The 22,589-nt window shown below is 49.8% G+C and overlaps 1 protein-coding gene and 1 pseudogene across 1 annotated transcript; both read left to right on the top strand.

Annotated features, from left to right (window-relative positions):
• Positions 1-12,384: 12,384 nt before the first annotated feature.
• On the top strand, positions 12,385-13,814 carry LOC123065770 (serine/arginine repetitive matrix protein 1). Its single transcript, XM_044488988.1, has one exon. It carries the CDS (start codon positions 12,622-12,624, stop codon positions 13,429-13,431), a length of 810 nt encoding a protein of 269 aa, XP_044344923.1. The 5' UTR covers positions 12,385-12,621; the 3' UTR covers positions 13,432-13,814.
• A 5,258-nt stretch (positions 13,815-19,072) lies between these two features.
• LOC123065769 (protein kinase PINOID-like) lies at positions 19,073-20,234 on the top strand (annotated as a pseudogene).
• The last annotated feature ends 2,355 nt before the right edge of the window (positions 20,235-22,589 follow it).

The raw sequence follows: 22,589 nt of genomic DNA, 5'->3' as shown, positions 1-22,589 counted from the left end.
CGGAGTCGTAGTCTAGCATGTCGGTTAGATCGTCGATAGTGGCTACAAAGTGGGTGGTGGGTGGGCTTTGAATTTCTTCATTGTCCGCATCCCAACCGTCCCGACCGCAATCCGGCCAGGGCTCTCCTGATAGCGAGAGATATTTTAGCGAATTCAGGATATCGCCGAAAGGCGAGTGCTGAAAGATGTCCGCGGCGGTGAACTCCATGATCGGCGCCCAATCGGATTCGATTGGTAGGGGCGCAGGAGGTTCGGAGTCCGGCGAGGAGTCCGGAGCCTCGGAGTCACGAGCTTCACAAGGGACAAGGTCGGTATTCGGCTCCATCGCCGTAGACATGGCAGCCCCCGAGGTGGTGTCTAGCCACCCATCCTCGATCTGTGCAGTCGGCTCTGAATTAAGGGTCGGAGCGGGCTCGTGTGCGGCCTCCAGGGCACTGTCCGGCAGTAGAGCTAAATCATGCCCATCGCGACAGTGCGGCGCGCTCCGCTATGGCTCGAATCCATCGAAGATCAAGACTCCGCGGATGTCAGGTGTGAAGTTCAGACTTCCAAATCTGACCTGACGGCCAGGGGCGTAGCTTTCAATCTGCTCCAGATGGCCAAGCGAATTGGCCCACAGTGCAAAGCCGCCGAATACGAAGATCTGTCCGGGGAGGAAAGTCTCACCCTGGACTGCGTCGTGGTTGATGATCGAAGGAGCCATCGGGCCTATATGCGACGGCACAGAGGAACTCTCAATGAAAGCACCAATGTCGGTGTCAAAACCGGCGGATCTCGGGTAGGGGGTCCCGAACTGTGCGTCCAGGCGGATGGTAACAGGAGACAAGGGACACGATGTTTTTACCCAGGTTCGGGCCCTCTCGATGGAGGTAAAACCCTACTCCTGCTTGATTGATATTGATGATATGGGTAGTACAAGAGTGGATCTACCACGAGATCAAGGAGGCTAAACTCTAGAAGCTAGCCTATGGTATGATTGTTGTTATTGTTGTTGTGTCCTACGGACTAAAACCCTCTGGTTTATATAGACATCGGAGAGGGCTAGGGTTACACAGAGTCGGTTACAATGATAGGAGATCTACATATCCGTATCGCCAAGCTTGCCTTCCACGCCAAGGAAAGTCCCATCCGGACACGGGACAAAGTCTTCAATCTTGTATCTTCATAGTCTTGGAGTCCGGCCGATGATGATAGTTCGGCTATCCGGACACCCCCTAGTCTAGATCAGCCCTCCCGAGAGAGATTAGGGCTTGGCAGCAGCTCCGTATCGTAAAACGCGATGATTTCTTCTCTCGGATTTTTTTCTCCCCGAAAGCCAATATATGGAGTTGGAGTTGGCGTTGGAGGGCCACCAGGGGGCCCACGAGGTAGGGGGGAGCGCCCAGGGGGGCGCGTGCCCCCACCCTCGTGGACAGGGAGTGGGCCCCATGGTCTTCATCTTTTGCGAGGATTTTTTATTGTTTTTTCTAAGGTGTTCCGTGGAGTTTCGGGTCATTCCGAGAACTTTTTTTTCTACACATAAAACAACACCATGGCAATTCTGCTGAAAACAGCGTCAGTCCGGGTTAGTTCTATTCAAATCATACAAGTTAGAGTCCAAAACAAGGGCAAAAGTGTTTGGAAAAGTAGATACGACGGAGACATATCATCCACCTCCAAGGAGCTGCCCCGACACTCCCCTCGTCTTTCGCGCCACCTCCATTCCCACACCGCCGTCTTCACCTGCAGCACCGGAAGAGCATCATCATCACTGTTTCCTTGGATGAAGTTGTGTCCTAATCGGCGCCACCAAAGAGGTTGTACACTAATCGCCGCATTTTCTTCTTGATTCGATCTCACGGTCCTGCCGGTGCTCAGTCCCGAGCCGACACGGCGCGGCCCCATCCACGGCGGTGTCGCCGGCCACTTCCTCCATGGCGTCGCTCCCTCGGCGGCGACATCCACATCAGTAGGAGCTGCTGCTGCTTTAGCTCTCACTCGCGCTGCTGCTCTACTCTTGCTCTCGGTCCCCTGCCTGGTCTGCTCTTGCTATTGCTCTTGCTTGCGCTGCTGCTCTCGCTCTTGATCTTGCTTGCGATGCTGCTCCAATTTAGCTACACTTCAGTCGACTGAATCGACTTTTGGGTCAGTCGATTTTCAGGGGTTGGGGGGAGGGCTCGCCGGGGTGAAGGAAGAACCAGCCGCAGTGGGGAGGGGGGATCGCCGGAGAGGTACCCCACTATCTATCTTAGGGTTCAGGGTGGGGGCGGTGGTCGCCGGCGGTGGCGGGGCGTTGGCGGGGCGGTGGCGTGGGGATCGCCGGAGAAAAAGCTCGGCACGGGGGGCTAGAGGGATGGCCGGGGCAGCGGTGGACCGGCGGTGGGGAGTGTTTTCCGGGCGGGTAGGGCGGCGCACCGCCGGCCGCGGGCGGCGGGGGGCTGCTGTTTAGCCGGTGGTAGCTGGCGGGTCAGGGGGTGGAGGTTGAATATGAACCGCAGGCCCTTGATTTCGTATCCAACGGCTGCAAAATTGAATGACCAGAGATGAAAAAGTCAGTCGACCGACATGTAGCCTCACCTTGCTAGTGCGTTCAGTTTCGATAGCAAAATTCAGTTTCGACAGCAAAATTCAGTTTCGACAGTTAAGTTCAGTTTCGACAGTTAAGTTCAGTTTTGACAATTAAGTTCAGAGATGAGCAGGTGATGTATTTTACATCTAGCACTTTGTGGTTATGTATTTTACGCCATGTATTGGAGATGCTATTAGAATTCCACTCAGGTTAATGTTGTTCGTTGTCTCTCTTGTCCTGCTTCAGCCTCGGCGTCGTACAACTCACCGGAGCTGCTCCAACGACAAAACCCTCCATCATAGCGAAGCAGTACCTCGGGCTCCATATCCAGACGCCTAAGATTTTCTTCCCCTCCTCCGACAGGAAAGTCAGCCGGAGCATCCTCACTGGCCAACCCAATCACGCTGAGATCGACATGGCTTCGCCAAAGAAGTTGTACACTTGTTGCATCTCTTTTTTACTCTACATGTTATATATATTGTCCACTGAGCACACGGATTTGTTCCTTTAGTGTCTCCTTGAAAGAAAAAACGTAGGAATTTTAATTTTCACTTGTCCTCCTTTTCAAATTCCTATTCATGAAGCACAAGACTAAGAGATAGTAGCATAATAGCATTATAACCATGCATTTTCTTGTGGTTTGACTTAATCTCACCATGTTTCTTTGCATCCTGTGATCTTCCAATTGTTGTGAATCAAACACCCAGATTGGCAGAAATCCTGTGTTTTTAAATTCTCTGTTTTGCACGTGCATTCCTATCCTATTCCTGTCTATTTCCTATCCCTGCCATTGTTGGAAGCCTCCAATTCAAACGAGCCCTTACAGAATTACTTCTCTTACAGATAGTTGTCAAAGAAAACCTTGTGTGGTTTGTCCCGCTCCTGCTGCGCCGTCGTCCACCCCAGCTCAGCTGCTCCAACGATAGAAGGGTCCAGCACAGCAGGGATCCGGCCTCTAGACTGTCTTTCACCGCCTTAGATCTTCTTCCCCGCTGCCGGCAGCCATGAAAACTGCATTACCATCATCAACCAAGAAGATGACCTCGAGGACTACACGGGTCCGCAAGAGAGGTCGCACTCTTTCGCGTCTGCTTACATTATGCATCGCTTAATATTACATGCTACTTTATCGTCCTGTTCACTGATTAGAATCTGAGTCAGCTCCAAACTAATGGTCAAACTTGAGTTTTTAAATGGTTGTGGGGTACATATCGGGACCGCTATCAATAGTATCTATCTACTATCTGGTTAATCTTCGGTGTCTACTATGAGTTTCATGTTGGGTGGCAAACAAATAGTAAAGAAACCATTATCTGTATTTTTTAACTGGAGCCATTATCTGCCTGCTATTATTGGTTTTGGGTCTATCCACAGGTTGCTACCATAACTCTGGATTTCTGCATGCACTCCTTACATAATCTCACTATGTTTTATTTCTATGCATGACAGTTATTGTAAACAATGGAACTGAACATGTAGAGTAAAAGAGACGAGCCTTGCGTGGCAATAAAATTTCATGCAGACGTCGCTCCATGATAGGCGCAAAGGCAGCCCCCCTCCACGCATTTCTGATTGTAATCGAGAGGAAGATATCTGATCCGAGGGGGATTTAGAAGGAGAAGACAACTCCTATTTACCCCCTGAGGTCTTTGCTCTAACTTGGCATGCATATGTTGGTTATATCATGCATATGGTGTCTTGCATTGCTTACTTTATACATCAAATATGTCATCTGCTTAGTTTAGACATCCTTTGTGCGAATGCCATCTGTTTAGTTTATTCATCGTTTATGTGAATTATGCAACGCCATCTTGTTTAGCCAGGCATCATATATGTGAATTTTGCAATGCCATCCTGCTTAGCCAGTCATCTTATATGCAAATTATATCAGGCCATCCTTTTTTTCGTTACATATTACATTTGTCAAGAATGTTAGTACATTCAACTGCTCTTCGTGTGCATCAGCCATTTGACACGGTGATGGAAAATTGTGGAGTGAAAACAAGGTCTTCAGAGCAGACTATGCTATCTGACGAAGCGCATATCTCGCTGGTTATGGATAGCTCCTCAGAGGAGCATTCAGAGACAGATGACCAGTCCTATCCCCCCCCCCCCGAGGTGTATGCTCTAACTTGGCAGGGTTATGTTGCTCATATCGTGCGTATGATGTCTCGCATTGCTATGTCATTTGATTAGTTTAGACATACTTTGTGTGAATGCCACCTATTCAGTGTCTAATTCCCATATATGTGAATTATGCATTGCCATCTTGTTGCAAGACATTATATATGTGAATTATACAATGCTATCTTGTTGCAGAGGCATTATATATGTGAATTATGCAATGCCATGCTGTTTATCCAATCATCATGTATGTGAATTATATCATGCTATCATTTTTTGTATCACATGTTCCATTTGTCGACAACGTTTGTATATTCAACTACTCTTCCAATGCATCAGCCATTTGAAGCGGTGATGGAAGTATCTGGAGTGAAAACAAGGTATTCAGAGCAGACAATGCTACCTGCTGAAGCAGACATCTTGCTGGTTACACAGAGCTCCTCAGAGGAAGATTCAGAGACTGATGACCAGTCCTATTTCCCCCCTGAGGTCTATGCTCAAACTTGGCAGGGTTATATTACCCATGTCATGCATGTTGTCTTGCATTGCTTAGTTTTACATCATATATGAATTGCCATCTGCTTACTTGCTTACTATATAAATCATATATTTGAGTTATATCATGCCATCATGTTTACATAGTACATACACATCATCTATCTGAATTATGGCATGGCAACCCATTTAATAAAGACATCATATAGTTATATCATATCATCCTGTTTAGTGTTTACAGTCATCATATTTTGAATTATGGCATTCTATCTGTGAATGTATGTGAATTATGGCATGCCAACCTATTTAATAAACACATTATATAGTTATGTCATGTCATCCTGTTTACATAGTCTCATATTTTGAACTATGTCTTTCCATCTTTTTTAGTTAGCCATCATAATGTGAAATTGTGTCATGCTATCCTGTTTAGTTAGCCATCATATATGTGAAATTGTGTCATGCTATCTTGTTTGGTTAGACAACATAAATATCATTTATTTCATGCCCTCTTTTATTCCCCACTATCCATTGCACATGTCTATCATACAATGTCTATACTTTTAATTACTTTTCTTGTTTATCAGCCATTTGAATTGGAGAGCGTGATGGCAGTATCTAAGGGAGTAACAACACGGTATTCAGAAAAGATAGTGCTACCAGTTGATGCAGATAGAACCACGGTTGTACTTGCCCAAGGACCAGATCCACCACACATAACCCAGACTCTCGCAGATTGTGCCCCTACCCAGTTGGACAGAGAACCAGCTACACCCCTTCTAACCCCAACCCCGGCAGATAGTAACCCAGTTCCAGTTGGCACAACATCGTCTCCATCACAGAGCACCCAAACACAAGCAGTTAGTAAGGGAACTGCAGTGCCCAAAGCACGAGGACCACCACTCCAAATCCCAACTCAACGCTTAAAGGACAAGAAGATTTGTTCTCAGGTCAGGTTCTGTAGCTATGGTTCATACTCCTTTGCTCTTGCATTACTGTATTTACTCATACCGACTATTTTCAAATTTGAAGGATGGAATTGAAACTCCAATGGCGCAACATGTATGTTTTAAACCTGTTTCTTTAACTGGTTTGCTGTTGTAACCTGCTCTATGTTGATTTCAGTTTCAATTGAATAAACAGTTATGTTCTCATGTCATGCACATTACAAGTGTTGTTATTGCTCTATAGTTACCCACACTTATATTCTGTCTATTCTGCTTTGTCTTGAACAAATATTATTTAAACTGTGTCTCTATCTTGATTTGGCAACAAAAACTCGAATGATATAGACCATAAAGTGACCATGGTACATAGATATATGTTTGTTTCATGTTGTTATCATGTCCACTTTACTACTAAACTCATTTACCAAAATGAGTTTCATATACAACATGGTAAACATGTGATTTGTCTGCTTGTTTCTCTTTTAGAATGCGGACAAAATATTGGAGAACAGTACCGCGTTATCCAATGGTAAAGGAAGTAATGCAGATAAGGTTCAAGATAGTGAGACATCCCTGTTGTTCTTCAAGAAGCTGATAAAAACTATCTTGACGACAGTGAGAGAACCCAAAAGTCCTGTCTTGATGTAGTGTTCGAGTTACTGGCCACTACTGCTGGCGCAAGCTCTTCGAACTCGCTGCCTAAATCAGTTCGTCTTCTTGAGTATCAACTTCAAGTTGAAAGACATCGATCAGAGGTGCTACAACAGGAAGCTGAAGGACTGAGGAAGTCCCTGCAGAATTCAAATGCATATTTCCTGGTGCAATAGCAAGCGCTGGAGGATTTAAGCGCCAAACAAGAGAAAGTTAATAAGCTTGCTAAGCATCTTGCCAGCATTATGGGTACCCAGGATATTGTTTCTTGAGATCTTCTGAAGTGGTTTTAGTTCTGGATTTGTTTTGCTGCGGCGTTTATTTGCGCTCGTCACCAACTTTGACAACCAGTGTATATGATATGTTGCTTTGTTCCCTATATTTGCACTGGTGGCGAACTTTGATGCCTAGTAGATGTAATATGTGTAATAGCCGTGATAGCCTAGCATTAGTTGCTTGCTTACTTATTTCCTTGTTGTCTTGTTTATTTGTTTTCTTGTAGTCATTGCAGTTCTTTTTCCGCGGTTTGCTGGTGGTTGCAATAACCTATTTTTTAAAACTAGGCCACAATAACCATGGGATAATATTTACTGTAGTGACATTGGGCCTCCTACTGGCCGTAGAAACAGTGGGCCTTCTACGGGCCGTAGAAACAATGGGCCTTCTACGGGCCGTAGAAACAATGGGCCTTCTGCGGGCCGTATCATCAATGGGCCTTATACGGGTCGTATGATCGATTGGCCAAACATGGGCGAAACAGACCACATTATGGCTGTAAACGGGCTAGAGTTGGAATCGTCCGTTCATGGGCCGACCATAACGGGCCATCGTTAATAGGCCGTATTTGATGACGCTATGAAAACGGCCCAACGTATTAACGGACTACAAACGGACCGACTGTAACCACAGGCTAAATTTGGCCCACAAGCAGAAAATTACAGTAACGGATCGTAAGTAAACGAATGCTAGAAATGAGCCCAAGAATAAATGGGATCTGAGAAGGCCGAAAGATAACATGGGCTGGAAACGGCCCAACGGAATAATGGGCCGTTAATGGGTTTAAGGTGATACACTGTTCATTACGGGCCAGTTTCACCACGGGCCGTTAATGGGTGTAAAGTGATACACTGTTCATTACGGGCCAGTTTCACCACGGGCTGTTAATTGATGTAAAGTGATACACTGTTCATTACGGGCTAGTTTCACCACGGGCCGTTAATAGGCCAAGAGTTACAAAGGGCCTCATATGGGCCGAAAGACATCATGGGCCATACATGGGCCAGAAGTGAAAACGGGCTTGAATCATATTGGATGGCCCATATGACGCTACTAGGCCTAATTCGGATAGGGCGTAACGGGCCTTGGGTTAGCGGGCTGTAAATGGGCTATTTTGGAACAAGCCGTTAACAGGCTTTCCATGGGCCGGCCCGCCACCTTTTGACCAAGTCAAACGGGCCGGCCTTTTCACAGGAATGGGCCTCTGTTGGGCCGTGCCACGTGTCGACGTATCTTAGGCACCTTCCATCCAATGAGTGGATGACATTTGTCCCAACGATGAGCCGACACATGTTTCCTCCAGCCAATGATGATTTTACACGTGGAAAATCCCCATTGGTCGGGGCTGTTAACAGGTTATCAGATCCAAAACCCGACCCGATAGCTTAACGGCGTTCCGTTACGGTGGATGCCACGTGTCGGTCACCCTTGACGAAAGCACTTCGGTGACGCGCGATTTATCGTCATGGAAGTGGAAACTTCCGTGATGATAATTTTGATAATGTCATGGAACACTTCTATGACAACACATGCATGACTATCTTGATTATGTCATAAAATCGTCATGGATGTACATGCATGACAAAAAACGTGACCTACTGTGACAAACACGTATCATCATGGAAGTGTATTTTTTTGTAGTGTTCAATCTATTCGCCAAAACCTTAGTAGTGATCTTATACAAAATGTTACATAAACTAATAGGGCGGAACTGCGAAAGTAACTCCGTGAGTTCACTTTCAGGATCATAACAATAACCGTATCATTGAACTCAGCCGGAGTCATTGCCCCTTTAAGAAAATCGCGCACTGTCGTGCACACATCATGCTTTACCAACGACCAGTGTCATTGATAGAAGAGAGCAGGGAGACCGTCTGGACCCGGCGCCTTTGTCGGTCCCATTTGAAACAACACGACTTTAATCTCCTCGTCGGAATAGTAGTTGTTAGTTTTCCATTCATGTTGTCTTATACCAAATGATCAATGTTTTCTAATAACGCATGTGCATCAACCGAGCCCTCTGATGTGAACAAGGATTCATAGAACTTGGCTGCCATTTCCCTCATCTCTTCGTCTACCATGCATCTCGTACCATCGCCGCGGCGTAGCGCACGAATGGTGTTTTTCCTCTTACGGTGCGACGCCTTGTTCTGAAAGTACTTGGTATTTTGGTCGCCGGCCTGCAGCCAGTCCACACGCGAGCGCTGTCGGTACAATAGCTCCTCCCGTGCATATCTCTCTCGCAACTGCTTCTCAATGTCCCGGACCTCCAATGAGGATCCGGAGGCATCCGTTCTACTACGCGCGTCCGCAAGCTATGTCTTGAGTTTTGTTATCTGCCTTCGAATGGACCCGAACACCTCCCTGGCCCACCGCTACATACTGTCAGTCATCTTGCTCAGCTTTTCCCAAACCGCCGCCACTGTATGTTCGTCCGTCCCAGCATCTGACCATGCTTGGGTGATCATAGAATCATACTGTTCATGCCTTGTCCATGCTTCTTCAAACTAAAAAGGGTGCGGTCCTTTATACTTCATGCATGGAGCTGTCTCCAACGCTCTTACTAGTATTGCTTGGTGGTCGGATTCCTCCATCACAAGGTGTTCAACGTGAGTCTCCGGGAACAGGTTCAGAAAGTTGTCTGTGCAAGTGGCTGTCGAGCCTGACTTTGATATTCTCCGCCCCATCGCGCTTATTATCCATGTGTATGGGTATCCCGAGAAGCCCAAGTCTGCAGTCCACCAAGTAGTCCCTAAATTTCTCCATCTAAGCAAAAGATCTCGGGTTACCACCTAGCTGTTCCAATTAGAAAAGAGCCTCATTGTAGTCTCCAACACATATCCATGGGAGGTCATCTTGTGCTTTGAGAAAACGAATTGCATCCCATGACTTCTTGCGCAAGTCCGTCTTGGGATCCTCATAGAAACCAGTGAATCTATAAGTCTTGCCCTCCCACATCATTTCTACATCAATGAAATATTGGCACCATGGCCTCACCTTGACTTGCACATTTTCTCTCCACCAAAGAGCTAGGCCTCCACTCAATCCTTGGCAATCTACTGCAACACCACTTCTGAATCCCAAACTCCACTTAAGTTTCTCCATCGCTCTCGCCTTCTTCTTCGTTTCAGAAAGAAAAACCATCGCTCGGTTGTATGACCGTATCAGGTCCCTTAATTCGCCAACTATCAAGTCCAACCCCAATCCTCGACAGTTCCAAGCCAGGAAATTCGTGGCGGCCGGCGCCCCCCTGCGCCGAGGTCCACCAATGAAACATTGTTTTCAGATAAACGATCAAACACCGTGGAAGTCTTCCTCCTCGTATCTCGCACGAACACTTCATTTGTCATCAGTTTATCCGGATCATTCATCGCAACCCAAAACTGCCTAGGCCCCCCTCTTTCTCCCTTCATTTTCAAACCTTGTGTGATGATTACCATGTTGTACCGGTCTGTATTCCTGCCTATGTTTTCTGACAAAGTGCCCTCGCTTCCTTCCCTATCTGTCACCATACCTCTCCCTGTTGGACTCCTCGCACCCCCTCATATCGCCTCTATTAATGTGCATGTTACGTCCCCCCTCCTTGCCCTTCCAATCTTCCTCTCTGTCGCGGGAGCCGCTAGCATAACGTTGTTGTCCATGTAATTTATTCCTCAGCTCCAATTCCCTCTTCTGCTCTAAATCCTGCCTAAGATCATGCCCCTCCCTGTGATTAAACTTCTCTTTATCCTTCAACGGGCTAGTGACTTCTCCGCTGTCAAACTTTGCAGTACCGCCAGTGCTTGTGCCTTCTGACTTGGCAAAATCATCATGCAGGTTGCGTTTTATTGGGGCACCAGTATTGCCTGTGTTGGCCTGACACCTTGGGTCGCTGTCGCCCGTGCGCTTACTTCCCCAATTGTTACTGCTCCCAGCAGGCACCTGTGATCCTCCTTTTGCACCGCTATGCCTACATGGTGACGCACGTAACCATCCTCCCCATTGTGAGATCAAGTCCAGAGGAGGGTTGCAGACCCCTCCAGCATGTACCATCCACCCACGCTCAAAACAAAAGTGCGGCACCTTCTCGTAGTAAAAGTCAAACCAAGTGCCTAGCTTGTCATCCTTAGATGCTTTGAGGTTAAATCCCCTCACCAAAGGTTCATAAACATTAATTTTTGCCTGGGCTGAGGTACTGTCCCCTTGCTACTCCATCCTTATCAGTATCTACCCGCACAATTCCCCACAGACAAATCCCAAGAGCTCTACCGAATGATTCAGTCCCCCTATCCGGTGGTAAATCGTCCACACGGACCCAAATATCAGTCTTGTCAAAGACCATCTCCGATGGCCTAGTATTGCCTTCATACTCCTTCAAGATCAGAACACTGAAATCATACTGCCATGGTCCGTTGTTCATTGCATGCTTCCAATCTCCTTCGCTGCCAAAGTGAACCTCGAAAGTATTGGAGCCAAGATCAGCAAACTTGGCTACTTTGTGCAAACCCCAAGCTCGTTGCATCACACATTCAACATCACTCATAATCATCGGCCTCGTCGAGCACACCTTGCCGACCGCTGACTAGTGAGAGTTTCTTGGAATCACCTTCTCAGGCTCCTCGAACACAAAACCCTCAACCTCCTTGTCCAACAGTACCATGCCCCCTAGTCTCGCCGAAAGACTCGACGTAGGATCCGGGGTTTTGCTTTCCACTGGGGACTTAGAAGAAGCCCGGCTAGCTGTTTCATCGATCTTGCGCGACGGCGTAGACATCGGCCCCTGCCACAGCCGGGGGGTTCTTCTTGCTCGAGGCCAGTGCCTCTTGCATGCCTTTCGCCTTCCTCTGGTTTGTCGTCCCCGAGCCCGATGCATGACTAGATCGGCTAGATGTTTTTTTTTTCTGGTTCGCCTCGTCGATCTTTACCGTTGTGTTGCTTTGTTTCCTCGGGGTAGCCGCCGCCGCCGCCGATGAAGATCCCATCTGCCCCGGAACCCTAGTTGTCTTTCCCCCTGCCTCCTCCGCCATCCGCTCCGCCTCCAACGGAGAAGGGAGATCGCCGGTCAGTTGTGAGGGCTGCGCCGTCGCCTCCCTCATTAACCACCGTATCCTCTCTCATCCCCGAGCTCGAACCCTAACCCTAGCAGCGGTAGACAATCGCCATGCAATCGCCTTAGAGTCTTCATGCGTGGTGGACCCCGACCTACAACCCCCTCTCGCAGGCATGTTTACACGTGACTTTCTATGCAAAATAGGCTTTATGTAGGTATAAAAATGACGTGCTAACATTTTGTATTTTGTAAGGCGTCGTATCAAGATTCGGCTTTACCCGTGGTATTTTATAAGCCGACGCCGAAGATTGCCACTTCCGCCTTCACTACTACTCGTACACCGTAGAGAAATTCAGTCCCCACGCCCCTCTACCCGTCTACCGTCCTCGCCCACATCCTCGAAGTAGTACCCCGCAGCGAACGAAGCCTTTCCAAACCCAACCACCAGCACTACACACTACCCGCGGCACTGCCACTAACTGATTTCAACCGCCACATCGACCGCCGGAGGCCGGAGACGGCCGCCCAGTGAGCCGGCGGCAGCTGGAGAGATGGGCTGTTGCTTCAGCAAGAAGCGCATGAAGCATCCTGACGGCTCTGCTGCCCTCCCTCGCCGCTACAAGCCGGAGGACCGCGACCCCCCGCCCCCGCCGTCGCCGGAGGAGGAGAAGGTCAAGGAGGTGCTCTCGGAGACGCCGAGCACCAAGGTGGCGGCCGAGCCTAAGCCCGTCGCCAATGTGGTGGCTGTGGAGGAGCAAGAAGTGCTGAAGGTGAAGGCTAGTGTCGACCCCGTCCCGGCGGTGAGCGATCTAGGGAGCTGCCTGTCGATGGCCACCGACGAGAGGTCCGAGGCGGCGTCCGAGTCGTCCGTCGCGACCAGCTCGCTGGCGGGGCCGGACCGGTCACCTGGGAAGCCAGCCAGGAAGCGCGCTGTCTCCGGCGAGCTGGGGTTAGTCCGGCGCGACCGCGCTGTCACCGCCGCCTATGGCGTCCGGTCCCGCAGCTGCCGGGGCTCGCCGTCCCCTCCCCCACGGCGGGAGCCACGGGAGCGATCCGTGCGGAGGTCGCCGTCGCCCGCGGCGAAGCGGGCGTCGCCGGAGCAGCATCGGGCCGCGAGCCCGGTCGCGTCCCTGCAGCGTAAGCCGCCCGTCCCGAGCAGGCCGTGCAGCCGCGCCTCGCCGCGGCGGGCGCGGGAGGCGCCTCCTCCGCTGTCCCCGCCCCCGCAGCCGGAAGACGACGCCGTCACGACGGCAGGCGAGGAAAGCGTCGCGGAGGCCAATGCCGGTGCCGACGGCGACGGCGAGGGAAAGGAGTCGCTGGAGAACCCGCTGGTGTCCATGGAGTGCTTCATCTTCCTTTGATGCTGGTCCGATTTCCCGCTATCCTCCTTCGAATGTCTCCACTAATCCCTGTTTAGGTGTGGCGTGCTGATTAACCTGGGCTAGCAGCAGTAAAAAAAAGTGTAGCAGGTTCACGGTGATGTAACGCTGCCGCCATCTTCCCGCGAAATGCTGGTGTCTTTTGGCTTACGCGTTGGGTGGGGTCGTCTTCCTTGGCTGGCTCTTTTGGGTCATCCTCGTTGTATTTTGCCGATCTGTTTTACCAAATCGTGGAGCCCTTGCTTCTGATCCTGTATGCATGCATACGGTATCCATTAGTATTATGTAGTGCCGTTTTCTTTGGGTTGCTAGATCCTTATCTTTAATCAGTTCTTGAGAATGCAGGCAAGTTGACAGACGATTAAGTTGCGTTGGTGACCCATGCTGTCTCGAACATTGCAAATCGCACTTTGGTAGTGGTCCAGTGCTCAGTTCTGAAGCTGAGATGACCTCGGTTGTTGAACAAGTGCGTCAGGCTTGAGAGGTCAGACATCGGATGCTTTCCATTTCGCCCGGCCCCCATGAGTGCTGCCACACCACGCCACGGTGGGGTGCCATCGAATCGAACGAGAGGAACATCCACGCAGCTTTTCTGGTCTAATCAGAAAGAATCAGATCCGCAAAGCGCTCATCAACCTAGGCAAAAAAAACAGATCTCCGCATTGCATCCGATGGGGTGACGATGCCCCCGCGGTGTGTTAAAAAATAGAGACGACGACGACGCGCGCGCGCTGTGAGATCACGAGATCCCGCCTTGTTTTCTTCCGCTGCGCCGTCCACTGGCCATTTTGGCTTGCAAGTAAAGAAGACCCGCAGAATTGACGTGTCGGCGCAGGCTCGCCCCTCGCCTGTGGGCTGTGGCCTCTCCGCTGGCGCTGCGCTCTGTCTCTGCTGCACACTGTTTGACCACGTGCCTGCTGCTGTCAGCCACGGCTGCGTCGGACTGTTGGTTCGCGTCTCGGCGTCCAGCTGCAGTGCTTCGGTCGATCCACGCCAAAGGCCGCATCGTGCTCATTGACCAGTTTTGCCACCAGTTTCTCGTCTCTTGTCTTGAGGCCCACGGGAATTCCTCGTGCGAATCAGATGGTCATGTTTGGGCAGAGGAACGGCGGGCAGATTTCTGGCACCCACCTTTGCTATCTCTATTATTAAAGGAGAATCGAACGTCGTGATGGTTCGACCTCCTTCGCTCCCCCGCTCGATCTTCCTGGCTCCCTCACACGATTTCTTCGTGAAAAAAATATTAGCCACGACCCCTCCCCCTTCTTCTCCCAACCCCTCGCTCCCGATCCCCTTGTGATGCCCCCACGATCTCCCCTCTCCACTCCCAACCCACCCGATCGTAGGGAGTCTACATAGCATAGCAGTTTCCTCTTCCACGGTTCCATCCCATCAGCCACCGCCCGTCCACCTCCGTCATCCCATCTTCACGTGACTCTCGTCATCCACCGCCTCTCATGACCGCCACCATCTTCAGTACAAATCTTCGGCTCCATCCCCCGCGTCCCCATCACGGCGGTCGACTGGTCGCCATCGGTGGTCGCCGCCCTGCAGCTGCTGCTCCGGGCGTGGAGCGCCCTCTCCATGCCGCGAGGCACAGCGATGTTATGCATGGCCATGTCGCCATGTCGGTTATGGTGCTCGCCCAGATGGTCTTTCTCGGGACGGTTAGCGCCGCAGATGAGAAGAGCCGCCGGCGGCGGCGGCCGGCTATTCTTCTTGGAGACAAAGAGGCCGTCGGCTCCGCGACCTGCTGCCCCATGGTGTTCGTCTAGATCCCGATGCGTGAATGAGAGGTATGTACACACGCATGGTTGCTTACTTAACATAGGTTGTTTAGGGTAAAGACGATTGACCGAACGACCTCAAGTATTGAGAGAGTCAGAGAGTTGAGCTAGCTGATCTCATGTCATGGCGTCCATGAAAAAAAAGGTGTATCAGCTCTGGATAGGGGCAGCCTACAGGCTCACGACGTCAGCTGACCGATTAATTGTGCAGGTCCTTCGACGACTCCGCCGACCGGTCGCTAAGGTAGGTGCGGTTTCAAGTCTTCAAGTTTATAAACGGTGCATCTGCATGCATACAGCAGCTCGTGAGGGAGGAGTGTGAATGATGGGCCAGGAGCGGCGTAGAAGTACGAGGCCCCGGCAGGACAAGGTGTGTTGCGCCTATGCCTGCCGCTGCGACTTCGTTGCCATCTTCGACAAGGTGTGTTCCTTGCTGACACCGTGCCGCTCCTCATCCGCAACCCAGGCCTCGCGCTCGTGTAGGCATGTTAGGAGTTCAGTACGTTCAGCTCCTGTCCGATTGCATATGCATCCCTCGAAGGGTGGTTGCTAATTGTACAAACTCCTGATATAACTGTATGTAGTGAACGCAAACGAGTCTGAGTGTCTGCAGATGAGGACGCAAGAGATGTCCATGGACTACCATTTCAAGGTGGAGCAGCAAGCAGGGTCCTCACTCCGCTACTTCTTCAGACACAACTGGAGCCTCACGTGTGCTTGTTGATCCCTAATTTTAGGTCTTGGTATTTAATTCTGCTTGATTTGTTTGGAACTACATGTGTTTGTCACAAACATGAGCCGGACTAAAGACAACACGTAGTTAACCGTGAGTCAGACTGAAGAGTGAAGACAACATGCAGTTAACTGAAGTAAGCGGAGACAAACATAAAACAGTCAGGTACTTTGTTCCAATATATCTCAGATGTTGAAAGAAGATTAAAAGAGGTAAGATTTGCAACTTTGACATCTTATGGGTGAACATGCATTGTAAAAAGTAAATCATATTAGCGATGTCCCAACCCTCAATTGATGTTTTTTATACTGATGTGCAGACTTCCAATGTGGGAAATTTTCGATCATGATATGATTTGGAGAGTTGATGCATGATTGCAGATGGCTACCAAAATGGAAAATTTTCAACCTTCACCAATATACAGGTATTTCACATGTGCAGGTTTGATTCATGATTGCAGGTGCTTGTAGGATTCAGTTTGTGCATGAAAAGTCTGTATATGCGTATACCAATAATGATTACTTTATTTTCAAATTTAAACACACCTGTTGTGCTTATGATAAGTGAATGAATAAATTAGTATCATGTTGCCTGCACATTCTGAATAATGTGTCATATTTTGATTCTTGTGTACGAAACATTGATGTATGTAGAACAACTTCAGTAGTGAGCCAGAGCGCATGCCGTGTTCTCATAGCCTACCGCCACCAGTTAAGTATCAAGGTGGTTCTAGATCGATATCAAGCTTGATGAGTACCTCCTCTCTCATCGCGTCACTGATCCAGGCCCTATCTGTATGGAAGCTACTATTTTTTTTGATAGATTGGTAAAGTAGATGCTTTGATAGGAGAAAAGGAACTGGAAGAGCAGGACATAGAAAGACATTGAACGGGCATAGCAAAAGAACCTTCCATTCAAATGTCATTATGTACATTTTTGCTGTTATATGTTGAGAACCTGAAGAATACACACATTTATATATTTCTTGTGATGGTAGCCTGCTCTCATAATTTTCTGTTAACCGGGCATGTCAGTTGTCCACCTTAATGTTCCTGTCGGTCTGAACTCATCACATGTTCTCGATTTTCAGTCATGCTTTTGACCTTTGATCTACAACTGTGCGAAATCAAAACACCTGTCTTAGGCTCAATGTAATGTTGAAACTTGGAGGTGATAAAATCATATGCTTTTGGGGTTGTAAGATCATAAAACTAACTGTGGCACCTCTGGTTGGAGAGAAACTCATGTGTGTTCCGAGGGAAGAAGGGCAATGAGCTAGATATCACCGAGGCCTACCGGCGGGGCATGGAACAATGGAGGATGACTGGTGCCAAATGCATAGAGCAACCCTTCGGGGACATGATGTGAGGAATCGCACTTCTGTCACCTCAAGCCGGGAACAGTCTTTCCCATGGCTCGCTGTAATTTCCTTGCATCCATTTGATCACTTGATCAACAACACATCGCTCTCCTCAGCTAAATCAATGAAATGATAGCATTTTGCCGGGTCTTTCAAAAAAAATCTTAAACTAACTATTGCATACATTTTACCTCTAGATTTATTGTTTGTATTTGTACATGATGAAGAAAAGGCACACATAGAGCTAGATTTGTTAAGTTTCTCTGTTCTTAAGGAGGTCAAAGGATCCCTCATGAGAAAGAGTTAGTAAATATTTCTCTTTTGCAAGTCATTTGTATTTTGGTTTGGAAATAGTATATTCTTGTTTAAGAGGGTCTATTTTCCAGGAAATTATATTTTATTCTCTTATTTTTATACAGAAGATTCTGCCGCTTAATGTAGTTCATGTTTCCTTTTAGTTAGTTGTGACCAGCATTGCTTAAGTCTCCTTTCAACTAACTAATTACGAAAAAAGAGATGAGAAGAATTTTTGATTCGTTATATATATATATATATATATATATATATATATATATATATATATATATATATATATATAATACAAGATTTTGAAAAGAGGGCTCACACTGTGGCAAAAAAAGGTGAAGGGAAAGAAATGTCAATGAGAAAAATATCGATTTATCTTTTTGTCAGGAGAGAGTGGTTAAAGAGACACGACAATTGCCTATGAAGGAAAAAAGCAGGAGGGAGAAGCGTAGAGAGAATCAATTTATTGTTACAGAAATCCAAATCACATGTTGTTATGTTCGACACACAATTCTTAATTAAAACAATTATTTAATAACTATGTGTTTTGTTGCTTCGTGGCAACGCACAGACATTCAGCTAGTAAAGGTTAAAGCACTCCAGGTACCCTAACTTGCACAACATGTGACATTTTAGTCCCAAACGTGTAAAAATCAACCCCACCATACCCCAACTTGCGCATGTGACGTTTTAGTCCCAGGCCAATGACAAAATGACAAGTGGCAGCCAGGTGGCTGGCCCGGTTGTTGCATGCAGTTTTGCAAACCCCCCCTTGCTGTTAAGCCTAATCAACCCGCAGCTCAGCTCACCTGAATTCAGACAGATTTGCATGCAGAACACATGCATATGTGCGTGGTTCTTCATGAACTGTAAGCGCTTTTGATCATTTCTTGTGCTCCGAGTGACTATTCCTTGGAAAGAGCTGTGCTGATGTACCTTCTTTAGGCAATAATAAATAAATAAAAAGTCGAGGCTACGCACCCTACGTTTCATATTAATTACCTCGCACATTAGTTTTGTTTCAATCAAACTTTGTGAGACCAAATTAATAGAAAAATAATCATCATCTAATAAAATACTTATAAGCTGATCAACTTCACAAAATTTGAAGGCATTTGTAATCTTGCACAAAACTAATATCACTGGGTCGATCCAATATAAATGCTTTGTCTATTTTCTACTGTTTGTTTATCTGCATATGTCTGAAGTAATTTTTTTTCCTCATCCATTAATTAAGCATAAGAGAGTTGCGCAGTTAATTAATAAAAATCGGGCCAAAATCACCACAAACCTGCTGAGCGGCACACACTAGATACCCACACACACCTCAACAACGAGGGCCTCATCGAGACAGCACGCAGGCGTCATCGCCATCACTCGTCCGGCGCGTCGGTGGCGGCGACATCGGCACCGTCTACCTCTGCCGCCTCGGCACCGTCGGAGGTCCCGTCGTGCATGTACACGATGAAGGTGGTGGACCGGCGCGCCGTGGCCAAGAAGCACAAGTTGGAGCGCGCGGCCGCCGAGAAGCGCATCCTGCGGCTGCTCGACCACCCGTTCCTCCCCACGCTCTTCGCCGACTTCGAAGCCGCCCCGCGCTTCTCATGCGTCGTCATGGAGTTCTGCCCCGGCGGCGACCTCCACTCCCTCCGCCACCGCATTGCCCTCCCGCCGCTTCCCGCTCTCCTCCGCCCGGTTCTACGCGGCCGAGGTGCTCCTGGCGCTCGAGTACCTGCACATGATAGGCATCGTCTACCGCGACCTCAAGCCAGCCGTCGCCGAGGAGGAGGAACAGGAGGAGCCGCGCAGCGCGTCCTGCTTCCCGATACGTTTCAAGCGGCGGAGGCATCGTCGCCGGTGCGCGCGTCTCCCCCGCGGCTCGTGGCGGAGCCGGTGTCTGCGCGGTCGTGCTCGTTCGTCGGCACGCACGAGTACGTGGCCCCGGAGGTGGCAGGCGGCGGCGCGCACGGCGCCGCCGTGGACTGGTGGGCCTACGGCTTGTTCCTCTACGAGCTTCTCCACGGCCGCTCCGCGTTCGCCGGCGCCACCAACGGGACACGCTCCGCAACATCGTCCGCGCGCCGCTCACCTTCCCCTCCTCCTCTGTCACCGGCTACCACGCCGACACCACCGCGGCGTGGGACCTCATCGCGCGCCTGCTCACCAAGGACCCCGCCGCCCGCCTCGGGTCCCGCCACGGCGCCGCCGACGTGAAGGCCCATCCCTTCTTCAAGAACCTCAACTTCGCGCTCCTCCGGTCATCGCGTCCGCCCTCGTCCCCAGCGCCCCGCTGGCCGCTGCACCGATCGCAGTCGTGCAAGACGCCGGCGTCGCGCAAGGCTGACACGAAGCGCGTCGACCTCTTCTGACGGGCCGGCCGACGTGCAGCCTCCCTGAGTCAACACCGGCGGCTGGATACAAACTCTCCTCCGGCCATCTCGTGGCGCCGGGCGCAACGTTAACCCCTTGATAATTACTACTACTCCTAGCTAGCGCATGCATGCATTGACCTAGCCTACTACTACTACTAGTATTAGCTGCCAGTGCACCGTTGTACAATCAACTGTTAGTTACGCTTCTTAGTGCTGTTAATCTTCCATGTGCCAGTGCTTGTCTTGTGCTCTACTGCTCTGACAGTTGTCGAGGTTACACTTGTCAGCAACAGCTAAACCCTCGGCTTAATCACTCCATTTTTCTACTTAAGGACGTGTGTGTGGTGCAGTGAATCATGTCGTGGCTTTGACACTAACTATTGATCAAGGAGTACACTGATTAGTTTTGTAGGTGGGTTAATGATGTGGTAGTGCTATCGAGAAAAGCATCACATGGGTGTTGGAGCTGTCTGGTTACAGGGCTGTGGTTTCAGGTGTGCTATACTGCGGGTTGATTAGGCTTAACGGCAGGGGGGTTTGTGCAAAACTGCGTGCGATGACCGGGCCAGCCACATGGCTGCCACTTGTCGTTTTGTCATTGGCCTGAGACTAAAACGTCACATGCAGTGCAAGTTGGGGTATGGTGGGATTGATTTTTACAAGTTTAGAACTAAAATGTCACATCTTATGCAAGTTAGGGTACCTGCGGTTTACCTCTTTGCTATACCAGCGGCGAACATGGTGGGCCGTGATCGCTGGTGAGGACTTGGGACCAGCGACGTCTTATCGGCAGCTTTGCTTTGCAATCCATGGCTTTGCTGTAGAAGTGGTGCGAAGCCGGTACACGGAACAACAGATGGTTCGTGTCGGGCAATGGCTAAGCCGCCGCCCTGGTGATTAGTTAGAGCAACTCCAACGGCCGACCCAAAGGACGGCGCATTTGTCCGCTTTTTGTCCGTTTAGGTCGGTCGCCCGCCCGGCGTCCGTTCAGTTTTGTATTTGGGTCGGCAGTGCCCCCAACACGCCGATCCATTTCATGCCCGCATTCAATTTTTAAATAAAAAGGGCCCGCGGCCGATCATGCCAGCGGCCATGTCTAATGGCGGCACCATGCCAGCGCCGGCATACAATGCTTGCTTCAGAAATATCACCACAGTTCATGCTGGCGCACTCGCCAGCCGGTCGGCACACATGTCAGCACACAAAAAAGGATGGGACTTGAGTTCGAGCACGCCATCTCGGCTCCTGTGGTCATGCCGGCACACCTGCCGGCATAAAAAAAGATGGCCCTCGCCGCCATAGATCACTCGTCGGCGAACTTGAGCATGTCGGCCTGCATCTTCTCGAACCACGGCCTCTTCCTTGCCGACACGGTGTTGAGATCCACCTTCATGATCTCCACCCCGGTCATCATGCTCGCAAGAGCCACTTCTTTCGCGTTGGTCTTGGCGTTGGCGGCCTCGATCTCTAGCATCCTGGCTTGCTTCTTCGCCTCGAGCTCGAACATCTTGGCTTGCTTCTCGGCGTCAAGATCAAGCCTCCTTTGGATCTCCATGAAAGCATCCATTTGCTCCGCCTTGAAACGCCGACGCTCCTCCTCCCTTGAGTCCTTCTTATTCATCATGCCGTCCACTCTTGCGATCAAGGCGTTGGTGGCCGCATCTCGCTTGTCCTCCTTGGAGTTGGTCTTCCCCCGTGGCCGTGCCGGCTCGTCCTCCCCAACATCCTCCACGGCTTTCTTCCCCCCACGTGCCTTGAGTGCGGCATATTGTGCTTTGAACTTCTCTTCGTCCTTGATGACCCGATAGAAATGGGAGAGGTTGAAGCACTTGCAATTGTGTTGAACCTTGAATGCCTCCAAAGCTTGAAATGCCTACAAAATGTTTCCATGCAAGCATATGGGCAAGTGATAGCAAGGATGATCTTGATGACACAAAAGAGGGTGGCTTGCTTGCTATCATACCATGTCTTGCATGCGGATGCCGCTCACGGGGCGGGCCTTGAAGCTCTCAAGGGTGGCGCAAAACTTGTTGCACTCTTGTTGGATCACCCTCCACCGCTTGGAAATGGAGACCCACCCGCGCGTGCTCACAAATTGGTAAGGTGGAAACTTCTTGCACTCATGGAACTCTCGGTGCACACGAGTCCAAAAGTTCGAATGCTTTTGCTCGGCGCCCGTCTTCGGGTCTTGTCCAATGTCTCGCCAACACTCGCAAAGAAACTTGTCTTCGGCCGCCGTGTACGCCTTCGTACGCTTGCTCTTGCGCTTGGGCTTAGGACCGGCGGCTTGGTTGGTGAGCTCGTCCTCGAACAAAGGCTCCACGTCAATGTGGCAGTCGTCCTCTTCCTCTAGCCCGTAGTCGTCCGAGAACTCGTGGTCGAGGGGGAAGCCGTCCAGGTCGACGCCGACCAGATCACGCATGAAGGCCGCCTGGTTGGGATCATAGCCAGCGGCCGACGTGAACGTCCCGCGGCCGTCCTGACTTTGTGTCTCGTCGGGATCGTAGCCAGCGCCTGGCGCACTGCCCTCGAAGATGAGGTTTTGCATGAAGTCCTCATCGATGGCGGACGGCATTCCCTCG

This window comes from Triticum aestivum, chromosome 3B (genome assembly GCF_018294505.1).
Source record: "Triticum aestivum cultivar Chinese Spring chromosome 3B, IWGSC CS RefSeq v2.1, whole genome shotgun sequence".
Taxonomy (NCBI): Eukaryota; Viridiplantae; Streptophyta; class Magnoliopsida; order Poales; family Poaceae; genus Triticum; species Triticum aestivum.
This window is presented reverse-complemented; position numbering and strand designations above follow the sequence as displayed.

Coding starts and splice junctions, on each gene's coding strand:
- LOC123065770 (XM_044488988.1), top strand. CDS start 12,622: ATGGGCTGTTGCTTCAGCAAGAAGCGCATGAAGCATCCTGACGGCTCT.